Source organism: Phymastichus coffea, unplaced genomic scaffold (genome assembly GCF_024137745.1).
Source record: "Phymastichus coffea isolate CEN01 unplaced genomic scaffold, Cenicafe_Pcof_1.1 PCOF00046, whole genome shotgun sequence".
Classification (NCBI taxonomy): domain Eukaryota; kingdom Metazoa; phylum Arthropoda; class Insecta; order Hymenoptera; family Eulophidae; genus Phymastichus; species Phymastichus coffea.
In genome coordinates this window covers 1,866,411-1,892,966 of record NW_026706857.1, presented here as the reverse complement: position 1 = coordinate 1,892,966, position 26,556 = coordinate 1,866,411, and the positions used below count along the sequence as shown (strand labels likewise).

General features: G+C 34.2%; 5 protein-coding genes across 5 annotated transcripts; 3 read left to right on the top strand and 2 right to left on the bottom strand.

Annotated features, from left to right (window-relative positions):
* Window positions 1-1,428: 1,428 nt before the first annotated feature.
* On the top strand, window positions 1,429-20,307 carry LOC131664946 (uncharacterized). The gene is made up of 26 exons (XM_058936440.1): window positions 1,429-1,800; window positions 1,861-2,030; window positions 2,099-3,287; window positions 3,366-3,899; window positions 3,960-4,093; window positions 4,180-4,568; window positions 4,676-4,964; window positions 5,035-5,548; window positions 5,607-6,089; window positions 6,163-6,293; window positions 6,371-7,144; window positions 7,223-7,326; window positions 8,088-8,271; window positions 8,442-8,604; window positions 8,761-9,345; window positions 9,420-10,802; window positions 12,949-13,095; window positions 13,234-13,819; window positions 13,891-14,141; window positions 14,204-14,737; window positions 14,799-16,067; window positions 16,134-16,661; window positions 16,734-17,489; window positions 17,564-18,746; window positions 18,826-19,079; window positions 19,151-20,307. Exons 1-26 carry the CDS (start codon window positions 1,744-1,746, stop codon window positions 19,319-19,321), a joined length of 12,762 nt encoding a protein of 4,253 aa, XP_058792423.1. The 5' UTR covers window positions 1,429-1,743; the 3' UTR covers window positions 19,322-20,307.
* Window positions 10,811-13,068, bottom strand: LOC131664915 (mucin-2-like). The gene is made up of 2 exons (XM_058936383.1): window positions 11,062-13,068; window positions 10,811-10,998 (listed from the first exon to the last, which is right to left on the bottom strand). The coding sequence occupies exons 1-2, from the start codon at window positions 12,383-12,385 to the stop codon at window positions 10,811-10,813; spliced, it is 1,512 nt and encodes a 503-aa protein (XP_058792366.1). The 5' UTR covers window positions 12,386-13,068.
* Window positions 20,308-20,314: 7 nt separating the features above from the next.
* On the bottom strand, window positions 20,315-20,704 carry LOC131664945 (uncharacterized protein C14orf119). Its single transcript, XM_058936439.1, has one exon. The coding sequence runs from the start codon at window positions 20,702-20,704 to the stop codon at window positions 20,315-20,317; it is 390 nt and encodes a 129-aa protein (XP_058792422.1).
* Window positions 20,705-21,603: 899 nt separating this feature from the next.
* LOC131664916 (signal recognition particle 14 kDa protein) lies at window positions 21,604-23,126 on the top strand. The gene is made up of 5 exons (XM_058936384.1): window positions 21,604-21,739; window positions 21,833-21,949; window positions 22,022-22,094; window positions 22,173-22,285; window positions 22,435-23,126. The coding sequence occupies exons 2-5, from the start codon at window positions 21,926-21,928 to the stop codon at window positions 22,549-22,551; spliced, it is 327 nt and encodes a 108-aa protein (XP_058792367.1). The 5' UTR covers window positions 21,604-21,739; window positions 21,833-21,925; the 3' UTR covers window positions 22,552-23,126.
* Window positions 23,127-25,113: 1,987 nt separating this feature from the next.
* Window positions 25,114-26,176, top strand: LOC131664893 (uroporphyrinogen-III synthase-like). Its single transcript, XM_058936340.1, has 2 exons — window positions 25,114-25,490; window positions 25,569-26,176. The coding sequence occupies exons 1-2, from the start codon at window positions 25,304-25,306 to the stop codon at window positions 26,162-26,164; spliced, it is 783 nt and encodes a 260-aa protein (XP_058792323.1). The 5' UTR covers window positions 25,114-25,303; the 3' UTR covers window positions 26,165-26,176.
* The last annotated feature ends 380 nt before the right edge of the window (window positions 26,177-26,556 follow it).

Here is a 26,556-nt window from a genome sequence, read left to right as displayed (position 1 = left end):
GGTTGAGCGCTCAACCACCGCGACTCGGCGTGTGTCTACGCGACGCACGCGCAATATCAGTCATCTGATTCAAATTGAATTAAATATTACCAGTTCTCATTATTACTATTATGACCAAAGACAAGCACGATTGCTCCATTATCAACGTCATAGCACGTTGTGCGGGCTTTGCCATACGACAATAATATTACTTACCTGCATACATTCAGTTTGTTCGATTATTATGACAACGTGCTGTCCATCTTAATTGTATTTCAATAAACACGCGAGTACGTCACACAACAATGACTTTCTGTATATTAACTACCGATTAAAATGATGCTTATTGTCTCTGATAACTCCTACGCAACTTGTCATACACCTGTATTTTGTGTTTCATTGCTTATCTTGGCGATCAGTGCTCGGGGGTGTGGTGTGAACAGAAAAATATTTAATTCATGTTTTCAACTTTAGATTAATTAAATTACTTTGTTCATTAATGCATAAATTAATTGGATTCATTTGAGAATTTTACCGTCCAACGGAAACAAAAAGAATTACGTTTGAAAAATACGAATACCGGATATACCATATATATATATGTATAATTTACATTGTTGGAGGGAGCAATGTTCGTGGCTTGTAAATTTCAGAATATACAAGAGAATGACGGGGTTTTGTGACGGGAAAACATGGAAAGGCTGGCTAAGGTAAGAATGAATAGAATAGAAAGATTTTACCACCCCGAAAGAAGCGAATGGGCCTCACGCGACTTCGAGTTAGCCTGAAGGGAACCCTGGTTATGACACGCGGCAATAGTCCCTTATGTTTGTTTTGTTTCGAGTGTTAAATAATAAAGGAGATTTGTACTTGGATAGGAATAATAATTTTGTGTTATTATTCAATCTTGTGTTCGATTAATTACCTGTATACCTAATCACCCTGGCTTAATTGTTCAATATTCTACATATACAAACACACATTAACTATAAATATATGCAAAAGTTATCTTTGAAGTATAAAAGAAGTAAATATAAATTAATGCTTTTACAAACGTTGAATATTTTTAAAGCAAAATGTAGGATTTACGGAGACAACAGCAAATGCAAAATTATTGTTTTTAAATTTTCAAAAGAAAATTCGAAATAGAATTAGGTGGATCTTCATGTGAAAGTCGATCGTTAATTGATACGCACTAAAATACGTTGTATTTGAAAAAATATGATGAAATTGAGATTTTTGGAGAATTGGATGTATTCAGGAAAAATTATCACTTTCGCTGAATCAGTTCCTTAATTGAAGTTTATGTTTAAAAATAATTTTCGTGGAAAAATAGTGTAGACAAAAGAATTTATCGTTATTTTCGTTTACAAGCAATTGAAAATAGACCCGCGAACTCTGCGACTTTTATTGTAACACGTGTATATGTACACATAGTCGTTTGATTTGGATAGCCGAGAAACATGAGATAAGTTGCTTGTTTACTTGTAGATTTTATTTGTAAATAAATGGTTTTCACGTTTGATTCTCAATATATAGTGAACATTAAGCTTCATAAGCATTCGTACGTCTTATATAAATTCATCGCGCAAGCATATCTTTTTTTGTATGATCTGTGATTACGACCGCATATCACGTTTGAGGTTAATGTAGCGTGGCATACGATTATTGTTTGTATTGTAAATACTTTTTATCATTTATTTTGACTCAATAATTGTAGTAAAGCTCACGAAAAGTACAAGTTTGTAAAAAAATTTTATCAAAATGTCGCAAGATGAATCCTGCCAAGTTCGACAAAATAATGAATTAGAAGTTTTAAAGGTATGATTGGATTTTTTGAAATTTTACCTCACTTATTTTTACTTTATTTTTCAATTGTAGTCTATCTTTGGAAATGAATTACGTGATCTACGTACAGCTAAACAAAAAAAAAAAGGTTATCCATTGGATATTTTAATTACTTTAATACCACAGAAAGGTATGTCTGGTCCAGTGGAGGTTTATGCCCAGGTTGATTTACAAGTGACCTGTAGTGATAACTATCCTCAAGAGTAAGTATTTATTAATATCTCTGTAAGTTTAAAGATCTATATAATAATCATGTAAATTACTTTTGTAGAGTCCCAAAACTTGAGCTAAAAAATAGCAAAGGTGTATCTCATAGACATTTAGCAGAACATTTGTTAGAGTTGCAAAATCTTGCTGAAAAGTTGAAAGGAGAAGTTATGATATTTGATATTTGTCAATACGTACAGTCTTTTCTCAATGAGCACAACAAACCTGGGTATAGTAGTTTTTACGAAGAAATGGTATTGAAAAACCAAGAGAGGATTCAAGTTGAATTGCAAGAGAAACAGCTGAAAGCAGATCAAGAACGACAAGTATTGCAAGATGAGGTTTTGAAAAGACAGGAAGTACTTAAAGCGGAACTGCGCAATCGTCACGAACCAACGCGCCTATCACTTGAATCTGATGCAATTATATCACAGTCAATATCATCTTCTCCTCTGGAAAGAGTTAAAACATTTTCAAGGAGAAGATGTATGAGCACATCTGAAAGTTCTGGAACTTCACTGTGTGAGCATCAAGGAATTAAGCTAATACATTTTGATAATAATAAGAGTGAAAGGCAAGTTTACAGAGGTAAATGTCTGGGCCATAGTTCAAAAGGATCAATAGTGTATGCTGGAGTAGATATAACAACAGGAGAACTCCTGGCAATAACAGAGTGGATTGTAAAGTTTGGAAAATCAAAAGTTCTCGATGATGGAGAATCATTAGATCAACAAAGCATAATGAAAGCAATAGCCAGTATTGAGCAAGAACTGAATCATTTAAATAAACTACATCATGATAATCTAGTGCATTATTTGAATATGAAGTATTTACAGGATCAAGACAATATTATCATTTACATATTGCAAGAATTTGTGGTTGGCACTACTTGTTCATTTTATCTTACAGAACGCATTCCAGTGGCTGCAGATATGCTGAGATATTTGACTTTGGGAATCTTAAGTTCTCTCAAATACCTACATGAAAACAATGTAGTGCACAAAGATTTACGAGACTCGAGTGTACATATTGATCAAACTGGGCTAGTTCGACTTTCGGACTATTCTCTGGATAAACGATTGTCAGACATTTATCAGTCTAAATCTATTGCTAAAGTAGAGAATGATTTTCCTACAATACAAGGAAGAGGTGGAAAAAAGGCTGATATTTATAGATTAGGTATACTTTTATTATCCCTATTAAAAGGTTCAATTGTGTCGCAGAAAGAAGTGGAAATTGATTTTACATTTCCGGTATTTATAATTCTATGTTCATTCTTTTATTATTTGCAAAAAGTTCAAAGTTAAATATAGCCAAGACATTTTTTTCAGCCTGATCTAAGAGATTTTTTAAGCAAATGCTTAGATGACAATGAAAGAAATCGTTGGTCTGCGGAACAATTACTAGAACACGGTTTTTTAAAAACTCCCATTGAACGTGGTTTATCTCCACCTAAACAACATAACAATCAGAATAAGAATGTGATTCAACCGGAAGAAGAATCTAACGCGGATGTGCAAATACATTCACCTGCTTATGGTGGTCAGTCACGTATTCATAATGAATTTGAACTGCTCAAGTGGTTGGGTAAAGGTGCTTTCGGATGCGTTTTAAAAGTTAAAAACAAACTTGATGGTGGCATCTATGCTTTAAAAAGAATCGAATTGAATCCGAAAAAGAAACATCTACACAAAAAGATCACAAGAGAGGTGAAGCTATTGTCTCGATTGAATCATGAAAATGTTGTCCGTTATTATAATTCTTGGATTGAAAGCGCAAAAGTGGATGATGATTCGATACACAGTCGTCTCACGCCAACTACGTCAACTAAACTAAACTCAGATAAAACTTCAAATCCTGACGAAGTGAGTATTTTATTTGAAAGAAACCCTATTCCCTTCATAATTATTGGTTTTTTATCAAAGGACTTTGGTAATGCGAAGATTAAGTGGAATGTTTCTCATGAAACACGAGCGAAGGCTACGATTGCAGGTAATCGCAAAAAAGACAATGTTGACCGTTCTAGCGATGAGTCCGATAGTGATGACGGGTGGTTTGTGTAAGTTTTTACGGAGTTTTATTGCGAATGATAACTTTTAATTTTGAAATATATTTTAATTAAATTTGTATCAACTTTGATAACAGTAGTATGGGAAAGAAAGACGACTCGTCGTCGGGAGGTATTGTATTTGTACCTGAAACATCCCCGGAGAAAGATGAGGTACAGGATTTACAAGACGAGGACCAAAATAAACAAGAGACTAAAAACGGTTCCACAACCCCGAAAGAAATTCAATTTATGTATATACAGATGGAATTTTGTGAGAAAAGCACACTAAGAACGGCAATAGACAATGGATTACACAAAGATGAGGAAAGAATATGGCGTTTGTTTCGGGAAATCGTTGAAGGTTTAGTGCATATACATCAGCAAGGTATGATTCATAGAGATCTCAAGCCAGTAAACATTTTTTTGGACAGCAATGATCACGTGAAGATTGGCGACTTTGGTTTAGCAACAAATATTATATCTGCTTTTAATCAACCTTCGGAAACAGAGACTGGAGTTAACAACAAAAGTATTAATTTACTTTAAAAATCATTTTATTAAAATAATAGAAGACTTTAACCATATTTTTTTATTATTTTCTAGAGAGCTTGGAAATGGATGATCTTAGATCATTGACAGGCCACATTGGTACAGCGTTATATGCTGCTCCAGAATTATCAGAAAAGGCTGCAAAAGCTATTTACAATCAAAAGGTTGATATTTACAGTTTGGGCATAATATTTTTCGAGATGTGTTCTGAGCCATTAAGCACTGGTATGGAAAGGGTACAAGTCCTTATGAATCTTAGATCGAAAGAAATTATTATGCCTGATGAATTAAGCAACAATCAGGCGATGTCAAATAAAGTCAATCTTTTACGGTAAGTTTCTACTGCATAAGAATTAAGAACAATTTGCTCAATTATACCTACATTTTTATGAGTTTCTCAGTTGGTTATTGAATCACGATCCAAGTCAAAGACCAACCTCGCAAGAATTATTGTCTTCTACTTTGCTACCACCGCCACAGCTTGAAGAAGATGAGCTTCAAAAAATGGTTCGCCATACTTTGTCAGATGTACAAAGTAAAGCCTACAAATACCTTATTTCCTCTTGCTTCTCTCAAGAGATGATACCCGCAGATGATATTACCTATGATATGAACGTGCCGACAAAAGGAGTTCCTAATTTTCAAATCCTTAGTTCATTTCAAGAAAATATCAAATCAAAAGTCATCGAAGTATTTCAAAGGCACGGAGGAGTATGCTTCACTGCACCATTGTTCATGCCAAAACTAGGTTCACTTTACAGTCAGACAGATACATGTGTTCGTGTAATGACTCGTAATGGTAGTATTGTTACTATTCCTCACGACTTACGCGCACCTTTTGCACGCTATGTTGCACGTAACAATATTTTCAATATTAGAAGATACTCAATAGGAAGGGTGTACAGAGAGAAGAAGGTAATGTAGTGTTGTAACAACATAAATATATGGTAATTATTTGTTTATTTATTTCCAGGTTAGTGATTTTCATCCTTGTGAGTTGTACGAGTGTGCCTTTGACATCATTAGCCCAAAGGCAAACAACTTGATGTCAGAGGCTGAGCTTATTTACATCGCCTGGGAGATTTGTAATGAGATACCTCACCTCAAGGAACGGAACTTTATCGTCCGTATTAATCACACGTCGTTGTTGCAAGCTGTTCTAATGTACTGTGGCGTCGAACGTGAAAAGTATCAAGATATATATTCAATGCTATGCGACGCACGTGAGGGTAAATTTTCGCGCTTCCAAGTGCAGACTCACCTGATAAGCTTGTGCCTTACTGATCAGGCGATGGAGACACTATTCAATTTGTTTGAGACCGAAAATTCGATGGCGAAAATCAATAGCATTCTCAAGACAATTACAAAGAGGAAAGGAGATTCGGCGGCACTTGCAAAAGAAGGCATCGGAGAAATTGACGAAGTTATAGCTCACATAGAAGCGCTGGGAGTAAAGGTTAATATTTTTCCAATGGTTGGATAATACTATTATAATAGATACAACAGGTTAAATTTTGTCATTTTTACAGTGGCCAGTCACAATTACGCCACTGTTAGTGCACAACATTAATCAACATAGTGGTGTAATTTATCAAATCACTTGTGAAATTAAGCGACGAAAAAAACGAGGTGGACAGGAAGTAATTGCTGCTGGCGGAAGGTAATACGGATATTCACTTTGTGCTTAATAACCCGCTTTTTTTGTATTTGTTATCCACAAAAAGTATTATATATTAGGTATGACAAGATGCTAGCGTCTTTCCGAGAGGTCTTAGAGCGCACAAATTTGACAGGCAAGGAAAACAAGCAATATGGCGCGGGAATTAGCATATCACTTGACAAGTTGGCATATGCGTCATGCGAATCATCTGAAGAAGATCTATACTGGAATAGAAAATGTGCCGTCGACGTAGTAGTCTGCTGCGTGGACGGAGAACCTCGTCGTAGAAAGGAACTTGCTGATGTTTTGCGTGAACTTTGGTCATTAGGTCTCAAAGTAACTTCCTTGGACTTTGATACGTCTGAAGAGGTTTTGGAATATTGTCGAGAAAGTGGTATCAGTCAAGTAATATTGCTGAAAAAAGACGAAAAAACCCACTTGAGGATACATACTTGGGAGAGAGAGAGATATCAAGAACGTAAGATTAGTATTTATGACCTGGGTGACCAAATCCAACGTCAAAGCGAGAACGTTGCACCGATTTCGCTCAATAGATCTGAAAGTAAAATAAGTACCAATTCGGAAGTAAATGTCTCGAGTACCCCTCACAACGTTAATATTAACTTTGTCCTCTCCGAACGTGATAAATTGTCTGGAAGTGGCAGAAGAAGTTACAAAAATAGCATTGCCACACAATTGTCTTCTTATATGCAGAGAATTTCACCCAAAGTTCCTATCGAAGTATTTGCAGTTTCTCTTGAAGTGACTGTCGTTCGGACCATCACCAATTTTTTGGAGATTGACGACAGTGAGCAGACCTTCCAAAAAAGCGTTCAAGTATTGATAGACAAGTACGTCTCATTATCTTCTAACGAACCATTCATTTAAGGTGAAAATGTTTCAATAATCCAATTGATATTTATTTACAGGCATCCGCGTCATAAAAAGTATATAAAGCAGATTTGTGACGAAATGTGGGAAATTCGTACAGATAAACCACGTCCTGTTTTGATTCTTTACAGTTTGACAGACAGTGGGTATATGACACTGATGTGAAAGAGAATGAATGGAGATAATGTACAAACTTTTGATAATAAATTTACACATTTATTTTTATGATGAACAAAAAAATTAATGTACTATGCTGATATACTATCTGCTTCAAAATTTATCAACCCGTCACGGCTACTCGCGTAATTTTGAAAGTCAATTATCAAAACAAAAATGCTCGATGACGTAATTAGTAATGAGATCACTTTCAAATTGAAAGTATTTTTGATAAAGCCTTTCAAAGCCTTTCACATGAAAGTTCAATTAAGTAGGTCAAAGACGACAGAAGTTGCGAGTTCAAATCTAGACTCTAAAGCTCGTAGTATAATTTAGGGCGACATTTGCCCCTCGCACATCGTTTTATCAGTTGGCTATTGTCAATGCGTTATCTGTCAAAGTCTGTAGTTATCAGAGTGTGTATATAGTGCAAAACCGCCGCCGTGTGAGAGTTTCCGAGTGGAGTATGTCGTGTACGATGATTCAAACAGCGTTCCGCGCGAGCTGAATGAGGCGTGCACGCTGGCGGGAATGTGCGCATGCACGCATATGTTCTGCCTGCATGCTTGCACAATGACGTTTCAAAACAAAACAGTAGTTGCTCGTATTTTCGTGCGAAAGCACACAACATCGTAAACGCGCGCGAGCTGAGTGTGAAAACTGCGGACGCCTCAAAGTGTGCGGGCGAATGCTATAATTCCGGGGTCTCACCCACGGCTGCTGCGGTGAGATATGCTGCGTAATCAGGCAAATTTACACTGCTGTGGAAAATGTCCAAGAGTCTGGGGTTACTCGAGATCGAGAAGTGCATCGCTTCGAGGTTATGGTACACAGCCTCTGCTATCCTTACCAGTGAAATCGAGAACCACTACCTGGCCAACTATACCAAGAACGACATCGAGCATCTGCTCCAATTAATTCACAATGCTATGTAAGATGTTTTTATGCGATAGGTGCTTCTCTTTCCTACAAAATAAGGCAGTCGATATTTTCAAGGATACTTGTTTATAAATGCGCACATGGCTGCTACCTTACAACGCAATAATTTTGTGCGACGCAATTGTTGTACTTAAGTTTTTTCTTCTACTTTCTTATTTTTAGAATTTCCATCGAGAACAGACGGCAATATGAGTGGATTAGTCATAATTTGTTATTGTTGCTCGATAAGCGCAATTCAGCAAAAACCAAAGAAAAATTGGATCTTATAGAATTTCATTCCAATTTGAAATTAATCAGCAATGAATTACCAGAATTTGTTGAAAAGGTGATTGCTTCTTGTTATTCATTTGTTTTAATCATTTTATTGTCAGTAATTCATCCTGTTTAATAATAATAGTAGTACCATATTGAATGTCTAAAGCACGTTTTGTTTACTATATGCTTTTTCCAAATTAACTAATAACTTTTTACTTTCCAACAGGAACTGTTAGAATTATTTCAAGCAATTTTAAATGCCAAGCAAAGAACCACTTCGTATACCAACAAGATTTCTACAAAGTCCCTTGAATTTTTAGAAACTATTTTATGTACAAAGCCAACACTCACTTGTTGGCTTATTAATGATTTATTGTATTTATGGCCTACATCTGATTCAGTTTTGCAAGATGTTTATTCATGTGCTTTGAAAATTATCATCGATAAAGACAATGTAAACAAACACTTGGGTGCTATATTGTGTATATTATCTCAATTAAATCTCACAGAGTGTAAAGAAGATCAGTTGTTGAGTTGGCTTTATTCACATCTATATAAGCTGCATAACTCTGATCAAATAGAATTAGCACTATACTCCAGGAAGAATGCAAAATTTTTAAATGAATGGCACAAGTTCTTAGATGATAAGAATTTTAGATCAATACCCATTGATAATCTAAGTAGTGCTAACAAGATTAGCAATGTTGTATTTCTGACTAATGGCAATAATGTAAACAAGCCCTATCTACATGCTAAAGAGCTCACCTTGAGAGTAATTAAGCGAGAAGTGCATTGGCTGTTGGATATTTTGGTAAAATGTATTTGCAACTCCTGAGTTTTGAACTATATTAATTTATTGTTTTGTAATATTTTTTGTTGAAATAGGACATATGTGCAGTATTGGTCGAGAATGGAGAATACGACAAAACTTCGAGAATCCTATCCTGCCCATTACTCCGAAATTTATGGCCGTCGCTGCTGCTGCACTATCTGCACAATTTACCTCACATACCAATCACTACCGAAACGATTACATGGCAGAGAAGTCTGAATATTTGCGAGTCCCTCAAATTTCTACTGACCAAGTGCTGCTACGCACAGTACGAGTACAACGAGCCGATTCTTGTCAACCTCAATGCTTGTCTTAATAGTCGTCTCGCAGTGGTTAAGTGGATACTCGAGTACCGTAGAAAGAACTCAACCACTGTCACCGATCCAAACCTGTCAGTCAAGCGAATACTGAATGGACTTCAAGACTATTGTATTCTATCCGTTCTCAAGAAAAATATCGATATTCACGAATGCAACTATAACGATTTGGAAAACCTACTAAAAGATAGAGATGAGGCCGTGCGAGTATTTGTTTCTTATCGAGCGATGCAGATTGCGTTGAAGGCTATCATTGCCAGTGAGTCGTATAAATTAAGATTAAAGGACAGCACTGCGAGTTACTTCATGGATATGGAGACTCTTATAAACACGATTAATCCGCTGGCACTTCGTCTTGAGGTAGTCGAAAACGTGTTCTCTATGCTGTTTCTTCGTCACGATGCACACTTCAACGTTTCCGAGGGTACCTCTGAGGAAGAGGACTACGAAAGTACTTTTGTGGAAAAAGAGCGTCAGAGCTCGGCGTATGAAAGTCGCGAGTCGGAGACGCATCGAACGCGCTACGGATTCGTCTCTAATAAACATTCGGTCAAGAAAATACTGAACCACTTAAAACGTTGCATCATTCAAGTAGGCATTGACTTTGCAAAGCTCAGACGAAAAGTTGGCGATACGATGGACCTAAAAGCAGTGCAAAAGAGAATCTTTGCCATAGACAACGTATTATCCGATGCATTTTGGCGTCTTGAGCTGTTGACTTGTGGCGACGTAATAGAAAGTCGCGAAGAGTTGCTCATTGAAAATGCCATTTCTTCGCCGACCAGCGAGTCCGAAACGGACGAGAAGCTGAACTTCTCCTTTAGGATGAAAAGTAAGTCGATATTTTACAATCAGCAGAACGAGAGCTCCTCCGAAGATGGTGGCAAGGATCTCAAGTGTGACGTCGACGTATCCTCGGAAACAGGTTCCACAGACGCCATCGCAGTTGGTCCGAAGCGCAGGAAGAGAAGCAAAAACTTGGTAACGCCTATCGATGGGACAAGCTTGAAGAATACCAACTCGAAATTTATCGTCAACCTCATGTTGGCGTCGAAGGAGAGTTTAGTGCTACAGTGCTTATGGAAGGCCGACTATCCTCGAGCACAACAGGTCATCGAAGTAAGTTCTCACAAGTGTCTTATGGTTTTCTCCAGCTGCTCATACGCGTCCTCTTCGAAAATTGTTGGTTCGTACGTGGTTGGTTTATCTTTTTCCATTAATGTGCCCGGTGGATTGTCAATGAAATACTTCTGATCTTCTACGATTGCTCTCCGTGGAAAGCAGATTGTACAGCGACAACAGCAGCAACACCATCCTGCAAACAAATCGTACAGTTGACCGGATAAAATTTCAAAGCTTTTCGATTTAACATATTCACCATATTGACACCAGCAAGGAATAGCAATGCACGTGTAAACGCAGAACCAAATTCGTACGATTTTCCACACTCGTCCGAGAGCCTTATTTATTTGAGTGCGATTGCGTGCACTGTGAAAATCGTCTAAGGCACATCTAAAAGCTTTAATTCCGTAATTAAAACCTTCAAACTTAGAGCAATTGCGCGGCTTTCTAATGTCTATCGCTTTTTTTATCAATTTTTGTAGAGATTTCTGAATCTCGTTGTCTGTATAGTCAAACGTAACGTTTTCTGTTTTTATATCTTCTATTTCCAAATCGTATTCGGGAATGATTTTTTCATATTGCAGAGGTTTCGTCGTCTCTATTTCCTCAGTGGTCGTTGCAGCGGTCGGTTGTTTAAACGTCGTTTTCCAAGTAGTTATCGCTGGTTTATCTCCTATTCTTCTCGTGGTCGTTGGCTTAAGACTTATTTTTGTAATAAACATTTTCGTGGCACTTCCGGAAATTGCGGTGGTGCTACTCGTTTCCGTGAACTCTTCAATCGCAATTTCAGTTGTTTTTTCAAGAGAAGTTGTAAAAATGTCCAGCATTTGTTTTCTGGTTACTACATTGCTTGATTCATAAATTTGAGTCATCACGTTGTTTAGAGTCGCTGCTGATGTGTAAGTTTTACTGGTAATCTCCGTTTGTCCAAATTCGTCATTCGTGTATGTGCTAATTTGCTTTTTATTTTCTTCGTAATCTAACATTGAAGTTGACAACAATAATTTCGTTAGCATAGTATCTGAAGTAGTTTCGACTGTCCCAATCAACTCTGTGGAGGGTGCAGTAGAACTTTGCAAGGTCGTTCTTTGGGTAGTAGTTGCTCCTGTAATTTGCAAAGTTGAGCTTGCAGAGATAGTAGTTTCTTGAGTCGAGGGCGTTTCTGCAATTTGTGTAGCTGAACTTTTCAACGTAGTTTTTTGTGCCATTGTCGTTTCTTCAATACGCTTTGTCAGTTTTGCGGAAATTGTACTTGTAATTTTTGTACTTGAACTGCTTCGAGTAATTTCCTCATCGTAGTTTTCATAATCGTATAAGTCGGGAGTACCCGTAGGTTCCAATGACGAGTTATCAAATTCATCTGGAGTTATTTCAAACTCTTCAAAAGTATCAGTTTTTGCTATCGGTTTACGAGTCGTTGAAGAAAGTGTCATTTCATCTTCAGTATCTTCGTCTTCAATATCTTCATTTTCTTCGTCGCTATCACTTCTTTTCGTCTTTTCACTTTGTTTTAATTTATTGATAATCACCCATTTTAACGATCTAATCAAAGGGCTAACATTATTTCTAAATCTATTCATATCTGCGCTAAAATTAAAACACACAAAGGATATAATTATCGAGGCGGTTTTGCGGTGATAAAAGAGCAGCGATTGATTTAGTTACACGAATTTATTATCACGCAAGGGAGGTCATAAATGTGGATAAAATTATGGAGAAACTTTATCAATTGACACCTTTTGATGGTGGCCGTGGCGATCGATCATTAAATTGTGCGACGAACGAATGTAATGGCATAAACTTCTCCTCGTCCTTGGCTAAAGATTCAATGTGTTCAATATCTTTCGGCTGAATCATTTCACTTTCGTCTTCGTCGTAATCATCATCGTAAGATCTAATAACAAACGATCGCGTATCGTGCAGATCTATCTATCGAGTGGAGACAAATAATGATGCTTTTTCTTGAAATTGATTTCAATTTATTAACGATATTTATATTTTGGCCTTACCGTTTGCGAATCCGTTAAAGTGCATTCAACGAAGCCAATGGGCAACGCAATAAAAAGAAATGATAAAATTAACATTGCCATGGCTTTCGAAATCATTGCGCACGACATCGTTAACAACTTGAACTTGGTTGTAGATATTTAACCTGAAGAGCACGCAGCTAGATGGGCACGTTCGATTTTCGAAAGCCATGCAAAATTTCAGACACGAAATGCTGAAACAATCGAATTCCTTGGATACTGTAGATTCTACCAAGAAAAACAAAGAACTCCATCTCTTTGAGGTAAATTGAAAATATAACCATTTTTCTGAAAGAATAAATAATGCTCTAAACAAGTTATTATTTATTTAATAACTAAATAAATAATGATTTTTCGTCTGCAAACTATGAAAATGAGACATATTTTAATTGATACTTCAGAATGTCAGGCGAGCAGCGCAAGGCGGTTTCCAAAGCTCGCGAATCGCAAGCCAACTCGAGACTTTCATTGCCTCGCAAGAGGCGAACGCTCATCTCCTCGCGACCGAGTCTCTGAGTACTCGTGAAATTCTCACCTTGTGCGTCCTGGACTTGGCATTGACATTGACCTCGACTTCAAACCATCAGACCAGTTTACTCGATGTGGCTCAAAAATATCTGAAGCTTTCTCGCAAGCTTGAGGGTACACGTCACGCTGACCATTTTCTTAAGGTATATCGTCTAGTGCAAGAAACAAGTCCGACAAGGTCGGTGCCAAGTTTGCTGTGCGATGCTTCAATCCCCTTGAAACTCCAGGACTGGAGGGAGAAGACAGAGTTTTGGAGTCAGCTCTCGGAGAAGACTAAGCAATTTCAAGCGACTCAGTGGCTGTTAGATCAATTGGATAATAGTAAGATTAACGACAATGGACCTGCGCTCACTGGTCAAACGGTCTTCCACGAGGTCATTGCTCTCTGCGGTAATGGCGAGAGCTATCTGCACAAGATTTTGGCTCACCTAGAAATACTGTACTCTATTGTTCCTCACGGTATGCAATTACATCTTTCAAATACATTTATACTCTTTTATTGAGCTTATTATTGAACTAATAATTTTCAGATGAACGAATTGACACTAAGACAGAGTCAGTCTTGCTCAGCAATTCGGTAGATTCCTACTTCGGGCATCAAGTCTTCGATTTGAACATCGAACCTGAAAGTCTCGAAATAATAGCCAATAAACTTGGAGTTAATTTAGTTCATAATATTTTAGTTAATTGTTGCCCTAAGCTTACTTGTTATGATTCGTTATGCACTTTATGTAGCGATACATGGGGCTGTATAGTTCTAAATAAAAATTTAGATAATAAAGTAAGTATTGAAGAACGTGAACAAATAAAGGCAGCTTAAGTAATGAGACGTAATTTTTTTAGGATGTGACTGAACACAAAGCACTTGATCCAAATCAGTGCGTGGTAGATATTTTGTTAGAGTTGCTTGAAACTATTAAGCGCTTGTATCCAGATTGTGCAAGGATATTAAATAAAGATTTGGATGATTTATCAAAGGACACAAAAATCCAGCAGATTTTGGCTAAATCGTCCATACTAGAAACAATAGACTTGAGTGAATTATCAGTCGGCGAGCATACTTTAGCTTTCTTTATAAACCTATGGAACCTATTGTTTCTTCATACGCTACTGACTTTCTGGGTTGGCGATCCCCCATCAAACTCATTGCGACATTTCATTTCATTGTCATCGGTTAGTTATCACGTTGGAGATTTGGGACGCATTTCTTTGTCAACATTAAGGTCCAAACTTCTCGCTTGCATGGCGTGGGATTCTGAATTCTTCTCACGCACTGAAGATCTAAATGAAGAAGCTTGGCAGGATCTCGATCTTGTTCACGATCCTCGTGCCATTTTTGCCATGATAAATGAATTTCACGAAACTCCAGCTATTCATGTAAGGATTTTTATATATTTAATCTCGACATTGAATTATTAATGTTTTATTTTTGTTGCAGATTTACTATCCACAAAATTTAAATAAAGACTTGAATCAGAGACTGTGCGATTATTTAGACTGTTATTCTAAAAAAGAATCAGAACTTAGTGATATTAGTAATGAAAACTTAAAAGATGGAAGACGAATCGTACGTTTACCGGATCTCGTTGAACGTTACGAAAAGTTTGTAGAGAAAAATTTAACAAATTCAAATTACATTAATGTGAGTCATATGCATTCGCCTCAAACGAATTTTTCCCTGACTGACTATTTTGGCACATTGGAAAATTTCATTCGTAAATACGAGGTACATACAATTTCATTCGAAATATCCCTTAAGTTAGACGAACTGAAATCTGTAAAAAGTGAGTCGACGATGAAACGAAGTCTTAGCTCTAGCCATAATAATTCCACGGCCTGGATATCCAGATCGATCAAACCCAATGTATTGCATTACTTGGATGGCCATTGTTGGCTGCTATCGTATTTAGTTAAACGCGTTCATAAGGAAACGTCATCCATGCTAGAAAGTGGCTGTGACAATTTACAAAGAACTACCTGTCTCGAAAATATTGCCACTTCACCGTGGATTGCGACGTTGGCCAGGGCGCTGTTTGATGATAATCCAACACTAGCCAGTATACACGATAATCTATCACTGAATGATTTGTGGATGTACTTTGAAAAATGTTTGAACGATGATCGAATTCAAGACTGTCTAGATGTGATTAACGCATTGCCAAGCAAATTATTAAATAAATCGACGGAGATACAGTGCTTGAAAGATAAACTATTGTGCCAGATGATTGAGAAAATGGAAAAGAGTTCGGATGCTGATAAGATTTTACAATGTGTTTACCAAATCAAGGACATTAATGTGTTAACACAAACTATACTTTCCAACATAAACAAATGGCCTGTTCATTTATGTCAGAACGCTTTATTCCATGCATTGCATCATACAGACAGGCATAAACTTCCATCGCATTGTAAATTTAAAATGAACGAGACCCTTTGTAGAGTTACCGTTTTTTACAAAATGTTACCCTACTACAAGAACAAGGAATTAGATTCCAGAGAAGCTACTTGGTACGATGTACTTTACTGCACCGAAAAAACTGATCCAGTCTGCATTGTTCAATCATTAATTGAAGCCAATAAGTTTGAACTTTGTCTCGAGTGGTTGGAATATCAGGCATTCTCTTTGGAAATTCAATCGTTAGTTTCCCAAGATCTTTTTTTAGGATTATTAAAAACCGACGAGACTGACTTTAAAAATGCTCGTAAAGTAAGTACAAGAACATCATTTAAATTTTCGACATTTAAATTTAATTAATGTGTTTTATTTTTGCAGCTTTTAAAAGCACTTCCGGTGAAACAATCGGTAAAAATGTGCAAAAACGTTCTCAAACGATTAGAATCAATCACAGCAATGAGATTTGTCATTGAATACTTACTTGAACACTGTGAGCCAGAAAAAATGCTTTTATATTACAAAACACAAATCGGCGTAGAAATTCTCGATCAAATGGAACCTAAAGAAAGGATTCATTATATTCACTTGATAAAAGAGCCACTTTTGATGTTGGAGCAACTATTAATGAATTGCAAATTTGAAAATTTGCGGAAAATTTTTAACGTTGTTCAAAGATCGGATGATCTTAAAAAAGCTGATTTTTCTATAGAAAATTTTGATAAAATAGTTAGATTTTACGCAGGAAAATCTTTAGACTTTCGAGTATCGTTGCAACGCGATGGTGTGGATTCTAAAAATAAAGATTCAGCTTCTATAACGTCGTCGTTGGACATCGAAAGTCGAAATGGTGAATTTGTCATGCCAACGAACGTGCCAACCAAGGAAGAATGGATTCCCAACGACAAAGTAAGCAAATAACATTTCAAATAAAAAATCCTTTTTATCTTTCCGAGCTAATATCATTGATTTATTGTTTAGGCAAGAGAATGTAATTGTTGTAAAGCAGTCATATTCTCGATGTTTAACCGTCGGCATCATTGTCGTCGTTGTGGTCGCGTTGTTTGTGCAGCTTGTTCGCAACAACGAATGCAAGTTTCTGGCTACCCGAAATCTGTGCTGGTGCGAGTCTGCGACGATTGCAAGAGGCAAACAATTCTCCAACAGCAGGCAGCACAAGGAACATCATCAGGTGCAAGCAGTGTTGCCCTGGAATGTTGGAAGCTTACCACCGACGAGACGCATAATCAATCTGTTCGAGACGAATTTTCCTTCGAGTACGCTCCGAATATATCTCTGTGCCTTGCAATCCTCAGTCTGCATTCGGATCATAAAGCTTACGCGAGCTTTCTACTTGATCGATGCGACGAGATGAAAAGGCTCCTGCAGCCGATGAATGGCGGACGTGTCAATCCGGAGATTGATCATGCACTGATTATCAAAATGATTCGATCTTTACTGGTGGCAGTCAAAGTTAAGTGTGCCAAACTTGGTTTGAATGCCGGACTGGCACACTGCGATCGCTTTCTCTCGCAAGTCGATTTGATCTCGACGCTCGTTCAATCCGATTGTCTCGCACTTATACCCACGGACGATAGTTTGGACGAGCATGCACTTAGAAAATTACGAGATTTATTAACCGAAAAAGAACAGTGGACATTAGCTCTCGATGTTAGCACTAAATCGGGACTGGATACTCAAGGAGTCTGGGCTGCTTGGGGAAAAGCTTGCTTAAAGGTATTTTCTTATTTTTAGAAATTAATTTTTGCTTTTGATTACATATACACTAATACTTGTATATGAATTTGTAGGCTGGTTATTTTGATCGAGCAAGATCAAAATTTTCTCATTGTTTAGAGAAAGTTGTTTATGAAAATAATGATGATTGGGTATTTTTATCATATCCGGATGCAGAAAATGCTAGCAAAAGTAGCGAGGATTCACTAGACATGCCAAGGCAAAGAAAAACAAACGATGTTTCATCTAATCGTAAACGAAAAACAGCTAAATGCCGTCCCATGAAAGATCCACCTCTGCTTCTAGAAGTTTTGCAGATTTTGGAAAATCAAAGTCAACTGAATCCCGATAATTTACAAAATGCACAGTCAAAGCCCAATGTAGCTCAAGAAATTATCACAACTCTCAATAGTTTGAAAGCGGTGAGCCAGGGTCAGTGCTCTTTCGTTCGCAATTGGAATACTCGCAATATTTATTATGAGGAAAGTCTCTACTACCTCGTCACTTATGGCAGCTATAATTCAATACTCGAGTTTTTCGTCAAACATGAAGAGTTTAACAAGTGCCTCGATTTCATAGTAGAAAATAAAGTCGATCCCGATCTTTTTTTTAACGCCGTGTACTTGCGCTGTTTAAGTTTGGGCTTTATTGATAAACTGCTCAATGCAATGCGAATCGATGATGTCAGCCTTTTGTCTTGGAAAAAGTATCTGGTTTACACTTGTCACAGTCTCAACAAAAAGCAATACCTTCACACTCTCTATCACTTGCAACTGTTTATGCGAGACTTTATTCGAGCAGCCATGACTTGCATTCGTTTTTACGAGCAGGACGCCAGAGATTATATCGATTTGTGTACCAAATCTCACTTTCTCATCGATGCACAGAGACATTTGGAAACTGAATTGAACGTGGACAATTTGAGTAAAAAGCGAAGAAAAAGCATTAGCTCGTCTCACAATGGTTCACATGGTGGTCTAACCATGGAAATGGAACCATCAGAGATTGACAAACACATGAATACGATATCCAGGCAATTGGAAATTGCCAAATTTTTGAGCAAAGTCGAAGAAGAAGGTAGACCAGTTGGTCCGTATTTAAAACATCTCCTGGATATGGATACTGAAAATACACATTCCAATGAACTGCCAACTCTATTTGGGAATCAACAACAGAAGACTAAACTCGCCGTACTAGCTATATTATGTGGACGGAATATAGAAGAAGGTTTCGGAATAGCCTTTAGGATATTACAAGGTATTTTCTAAAATCTTCGTAAACTGTTTATAAGTTTTAATTCTGTTTTCTTAATTGGTCTATTAATGGCACTTTGCAGATTACAATTTGCGCCCGCAAAAAGTATATTCTCTAGCTGGCCACGTTCTAGCATTAGAAAAGAAAATCGATTCTATAGAACAATTGATCAAATGTTGTCGGAGCTCAGGTGCACCAGACTCGCAAGCTATATCCGATCGTGTTTTAACGCACTGCGTGAAGCTTCTACTGCACAATCCTCAAATGGAGTCGAATTCTGATTTTAAAGATAGAGTGGATTCTCTGATAAGGCTGATAAACGATGTTGAATTAAAGGTGACCCTTTGAAAATTATATTTTGGTTGCTACCCAATCAATAACTAATGAAGAAAATATTTTTTTCACAGATAAGCTCGTACATCGAAAGTAAGCAACTGAAGGCGGCTTATCTGCTTGCAGTCAAGCACCAACAAGCTCAAGACATTAGAAAAATTTTAAAAGAAGCTGATAGACTCGGTCAAAATGCCATTAGATCCATTTGTACTAAATGGTTGAAGCAAACACAGAATCCATTGTAGATATATAAAGAATTAGCGAGCGACTGCGGGAAAGGGGAAAGATGCGAAATAATAATAATCAAGATTTTAGGCTTACAAAGCTTTTATTGTACTCAAACGTAATTGGGCACGCCACTCTCACACGTTAAATGATATTTATATTTTATTTATTCAAGCAATACGCGCGAATATAGTAATTAAAAAGTTCCCATTGATATTTTATCGCTCGGATTTAATATATTATTGCGATATCGTGGTGTAAATTAATAACAATTAAAACGACAATATTTATACTACAATGAAATAACAATTAATCGAGCGTAATGAGACTGCCAAACCATATACTCTAAATTAAATGGTGTTGGCACTGGCATATAATAACCAAATTTTAGTACGGGTCTGTGATATGAATTATATGAAATAAATCATGTTATCAATCGATTATTTCAACTTGTAATGTTTTTGCGAGGCAACATTTTTACTGTATTTGTGCGTAAAATCATTTATTTTATAAAAAATTTATACACTGGTTGAAAGTTTATCAATGATGATGTTAATAATAATTGTATGTACGCCAACAACAGAATCATTTAAATTTTAATTTTACATAAATTTTATTTTGTAAAAATACTGCTGTATTTTAGATAATGTATATTAAAAAACAAAGAAAGCATCACAAAAAATAATTTTCCTGTAATTCTTAAACAGTGAATTTTCTACCAGTGTATGAATTGAAATGAATTATTATAAATGAAAGTATATAGAATAAAGTAATAAATAATAATACATAATCATGGTGTTTTAAAGTACTGTCCTAATGGAATGTTTGATGAATATAACATAAGCCGGTGACAGACTAGATAAAAATACCAATTATAGACTATCTCTCATTACCTTGTGGAATGTACTTGAATCACAAAAATAGCAGTTCTTTGTCTCTCATTCTTTCTTTCCTTTTTTTTAAATCGAACAAATCTTACGCCTCAAGTTTTAATAAAAGTAAAAGGCATTCTTTTATGATTCTTCTGCTTTATCTTTGTTAATGTCTTGTAAAATCTGTTCTTCACCATTGCCATCATGACCTTGTAACCTTTGTTCATATTTTTCTGCAAATTTTGGATCCATATGTTTGATTGATATAACTAACATTTCTTTTTCTTGATCAGACCAATTCTGACTCCACTCTCTGAAAAGCTTTATTCTACATTGGAATAGACTGGGTGGTCTGTTTGGATTTTCTTTTCCCAAATTTTCAATGCCTGTGAGCAAGCCATTAACTAATATTGTTGAACTACATCTTTCTAATAATATTCCTACAAAGTCATCTCTCTGCATTTCTGACCATTCTTGAAACCACTCAATAACATATCTAATTTGCGCTTGATTTGATAGTGCTGTGGACATTTTTCATCTAAAAACAACAATGTTTAAGAAAAATGTGTGAATTACGCGTTAAATTTCGAAGTTTCTGGCTTAATTTAATCAATTAAAGTACCGCTTGACTAAGGTTAGAAATACGGTAATAGAATTCCACGTCTACAACAGTACAAATAACTATCAAAAAATTACGAACAATATATTTTTAACAAAACAGATATAATAATTTGATTACCAATAACTACAATGATGAATTCGCGTACGTACTATTTTCAGTTTTATCAGTTTTTGTTTACATTTACGTATATGTAGCGGCTTACACGGCCTTCCAATCTTCAGTAGTTGCACATCACATACCTGATAACTGCCGAGGCTTCTCACTTTTATACGGCTTTTAACAACCAAACTATATATATATATATATTGACAGCTCTACTAGAAGATAAGAAAAAATAAACTCATACAGTTATATTTAAGAGCATCGTTTATTTGTAGAATAAAAAATTACAAAAAATACAGACATTTTACAAATATTTGAATTTTTTATTTGTATTTGCATTTCTTTGTTTTTAATGTTTCATCTTCATCTTCGGAATCATCGCCTTCCTCGGAATCTTGATCAGCTAAAATTTCATCTAGAATTCGATTTTTAATTTATTATCAATAATAATATAAATATATGAATATATGAATTTTATGTTACAAATTATATATTATAGTCATATTGATGACTTACCTTGAGTGGAACTAAGTTCTGTTTGAACAAGTTTCGTTAGTACTTCGTTAATTTTTTGTTGCATGGACTTTAAATGTGAGATTAAGGAATTTAAATCATTTCCCTCATTTTTCACAGAATGTTTATAAATTGATTCCGATTTATTATTAATTTCGACACTGATATTTGGAGTTTCAACCATTTTAGAACCGTTATGTTTTGAGTCTTGATTTGACAATCAATGAATAGAATTTTCTATGGCAAATGTTTTTCGTCTATTCAATGAAATACTTATATATTGCCTAAAGAGTATACCTATTATAAATACTTTTTTTTCCCGTATTAAGGTTTGTGTAGCACAGTGGCCGCACACTTGGCACATAGTGTACAGTGAATAAAATTTGTGGCCTATATTGATATATAGCATGCTATTGTTACAGTTCTAACCTTAAATGAAACCAAGTTCTTGTATAGAGTTTGTTAAATTTTGACGCCAGTTCGACGACGTCAACACCATATGCTAAGATTTCGGCATGGTTTTACTAGAAAATGATGTGGTAAGATGTTTAAAAAAAGGAAAAACTGTTATTTTATTGATAAACTACTGATTTCGAACCTATTTTTCATAGTTTTTAATTGAGCTTAACAAGTTCTTTGAAAAATCAAGACAGACTGGCTCTGTGTCTCTCACAATAAAGAGATGTAAGTATTACAAATTTCGTATTTATCAATTATGTTCCTATTTTGTAAATTTTTTCTTATGTTTAAAAATATTTTTAGACAATGGACATAACAGACCAAAGCCTAGAGAAGGTAGACCAGCTTTGCCACCACCAGCTGAGTACCTCTGTTTAGTCCGAGCTAATTACAAATCAAAGAAACTTTCCACTGTTGTAAGTTAATAGTTTGATCTAATAGTATGTATAACATGAAATAAATAATTTTATTTTGATATTTTCATCAAATTTATTGTTAATTTTTTTTTAGCTGTAACAAAAATTTTTTTTTTGATTGACAGTGAGCCAATATATTTTAATTACAGATTCACTCTAAGGATGTAAATAAATTCCAATTAGCATACTGGAACTTGCTGAAAACAAATATAAATGGACTCAAGAAATTAAAAAAAATCAAAACAGTAAAACCTAAGGCTCATTGATAGTTCAAGTAACCATTATTATTTTTATAATTATTTGTGATTTTGTACTATAAATAACAATAGATCATTTATTATGCATCTTGTGATTGTCCAGTTGAGTGGGTAGTTCTGATAAAAAATATTATGAGAAGACAATTTAGATGCAAATTTTGGCTTTATTACAAATATTTTTCATATTTATTATTTATTTTTTCTTGAATTCCATAACGTCGAAATATGGGCATAACAATATCCATGGTAAACTCATATTATCGGCTGTTACCAAACACTGATTGACACATTTTAAAAGAAGATTATCCTATATAAATGTAAAATTCATTAAACTATATAACAGAAAGTTTTAATAACAATAAAAATTTATATACCTTGAAGCAGTAATCACAAGTGAATAAACAATCATCAACTTTATCCAAAGGTCTTCCAGTTACCCACATATTGATTAGAATTAGAAAAATACTAATAATAAGTTGAAATTCTAAAAATATAATTATAAACATTGCTTTAAAAGGTTGGAATATTGAAAAAAATATTCATGTTTAATATATAACAATAAAAATCTTACTCATTTAAAAATCACTATAAGTGTAGAAATATAGATGGATAACTTTGGACTTGAATAAAATAAGTTGGTGTTCTTAGTGAGAATTATATACCAGCCCATATCTGTAATAATCCTTAATCAAGTTTAATATCAGTTTTTAGGAACTACATAGAAAGTTGATAAGACTTTGTATGCAATAATCTGATGCCACTATTGCTTGGCAAACATGAAAGTTAATATCATATATCCCATTCATAAACAAAGTATATGAGTCGTTCAAAAAAAATTATTGTCTTGTTCTGATCATGTACATACATGTATACTATCTCATGATCCTAACTTTCAATTATAAGTTGTAATAATAAAATAAGAAATTATATAGTTACTAAAAATATCTATATCAATCCTGTAAAATTTGATATATTAAAAGATGTTTTAATGAAAAATTAATTCATTATTATTGAATTAAGCAATTTGAAACTTGTGGAAAAATGATTGGTAAGGCATGAAAACCTATATACATTTATGTTTGAACATACAAATTGTGAACAAATGGCAAGTATTTTTTATCAGGTAAACCCTGACACAAAAATAATTGATTTTCATAAAAAGCGATATGTAATTAGCTTTGATTTAATTTGTACCATCTAAAAATAACAATTTTACAATACTAGTGTTATTTAGCGCCCTTCGCGCGCTTTTTTTTTTTGTTTTACTATTATTTATTACATTATTTGAACCTTTTACATGTCAACTTCAAGATTTCAATGGACACGAATAAGTCATGCTGTTTAAAATAGATTACATACATCAATATTTAATGATGAATAAAAATAGAACATGCACCCATTTTTTCTCAAAAATCTATGAACTTTTACTCATTTCAAGATGTATCGGAAAAATTATTCAAAAGATTAATTCGACCTAAGATCAATAATGCTATTATACTATTATATTATTATACAACACTAAACTTACATATTCAATAGTAGTGATTACGGCTCCAATCTTATATTAGTATGAGTAATACATTTAACATCGTGTACTTTTTGCTGCCACTATGAAAACACCCGTGAATATTCTTCTAATTTAACGGGTTTAATATTTTGATAATTAATTTCTTTTGTTCGCATACGTTTTAATTTAAAATATACAAAAGATAAATATGTAGTCTCTATTTTATTTTTATTCATTTTCTTTTTCTTTCTACCAAATTTTAATACAACGATATTGATTGTAGTATCGGAGATGGTTATAAAATTAACAATTTGTACAAATAATTTCAAAACATAATAACGTATTATGTTCTTAAACCAATTTACTAACATATTTCCATTCTTGCAGTTTATTATCCATGTTAATTATTCATAAATTGAATTTATCGCTAAAATAGAAATCTTACACTCTTTGATATATAATAATAATATTTCAAAGTATAGGAAAATTCAAAATTTCGCGTTCTATTTTTGCATCAACAAATCACAACGTTGGATGTCAGCGACTCTTTTTTTTTTAAAGATAAGATAGGAATAAAATATGTAAAAAGTATAAAAATAAAAAATAAAAATAAATATAAGGCAAGGATAAGGATAGGATAGAACCATCAGCTGCGCCTAACAATTTAATTTTGTTTCTTTTTTAACGTATTGGTTCTTGGTATCAAGCTTTCCATAGGATTTCTCCATATCAACAGATGTATTATTTTAATTTAACTGTTTTTTTCCATTGTTCATCTGAAACCATTTGGAGAGTTTGTTTACATTTATAAATTAAATTTCAAAATTTATTTAAAATAAATTAACGGTGTCGACTGCACCGAAATAAATTCGCAGAATTTCATATAAAATATCAATTTACCGTTCTTCTCTTTTTAATTGGTACAAATTAAAAAGAATCTATTAGCAGTTTTTTGTTTTGAAAAATCTAACATTTTTGTACAAGGAGTATATATTTTCCGAGATCTCGTTCTTTTAGCTTTTTTCAATTATCTAAGAAATAGAAATTGTAAAATTGTTATTTTTAGATGGTACAAATTAAAACGAAACTAATTATGAACTTTTTATGAAAATCAATTATTTTACTGTCAGGGTCTACCCGAGGTATTTTTTAACATAACCTAGATCAGTTCAGCTGACTTAATCAGCTATGTTTGTTATTCATGTCTTTATTTTATTGAGAATTATTAATGAACAAAAATTTTAACACAAGAGAATGTCTACAAATAGGATGAAAATTTTACTATGTACAGGCGTATCTAGCGATACAGATAATGAAAATCAATATAAAAAGTGTTTATTGGAAAATAATTATGAATGTGATATCCTCCAAGTACTTCACTATGAATTTATTAATTTGAATGAACTCCGAAAACATCTGGTTGACTCTAATTCTTATAGCGGTAAAAATTGCAAAATTTCTGTATTTCTATTTTGCAATAAACATTTTTATTTTTCACTTATTTTATTATATTTTTAAGGTTTGATATTAAGTAGTCCTCGAGCAGCTACAGCAATAACTAGAGCTAGAATGCAAAATCCATTTCCTATAAATGATTGGATAAAGAGACCAACATTTTGTGTTGGTAAAGCTACAGAATTTGTAGCAAAAGAACAAATAGGTTTAACTAATATATTAGGCTCTCATTCTGGAAATGCAAAAAATCTAGCCACATTTATTATTGATTTAATGCAAACAAATTATAGAAAGCCTTTACTACATCCTTGTAGTGATATTGCAAGAGATACAATTCCAAATATGCTGTCAGAAAAAGGAATGTGTGTAACAAAAGTAATAGTTTATAAAACAAAAGCTCATGAGTGTCTGAAAGAAACTCTAATTACTGCCTTAAATCAGTCACCTCATATATTAGTTATTTTTAGTCCTTCAATAATCGATAACATGGTTGCTGCACTAAATAATGATAAAAGTGTATTTGAAAAATTGAAAATTATAGCTATTGGGCCTGTAACAGAGCAAGCTGTGCTGCAGCATGGAATAAATATAGCTGGTGTAGCAGAAAAACCAGATCCTAAGGCTGTAAAAGAAATTATTCATAGAATTAATCTATGTTAAATTATATTTTTATATTTTTTAAGCAAGAAGATAAGGAAAAAAATTGTTATTTGGTTGTTACAAAAAATTTATTTGTGTAAATTCTGTATACATAAGTTGATTGGTTATCGTCTTCAAATTGTAATTTAATTACGTCAAATCAAATTAATATGTATATAGTTGTTATCAACATTGTAAACTTTTAAAAAATTATATAGTTTATAAATATTTTTTATAAAAACAATTGATGTTTTTTTAAATACTCAAAGCATTTCTACAAATACCGTAAATTAACGATATTAAAAACAAACACATTTATTCAAACATTATAACTTAACAATATTAAACTAATTACTAAAAGTCTTTTGTTAAGTGAAAAACATTCCTAACAAATAATCTGCATGAAAGTTAAA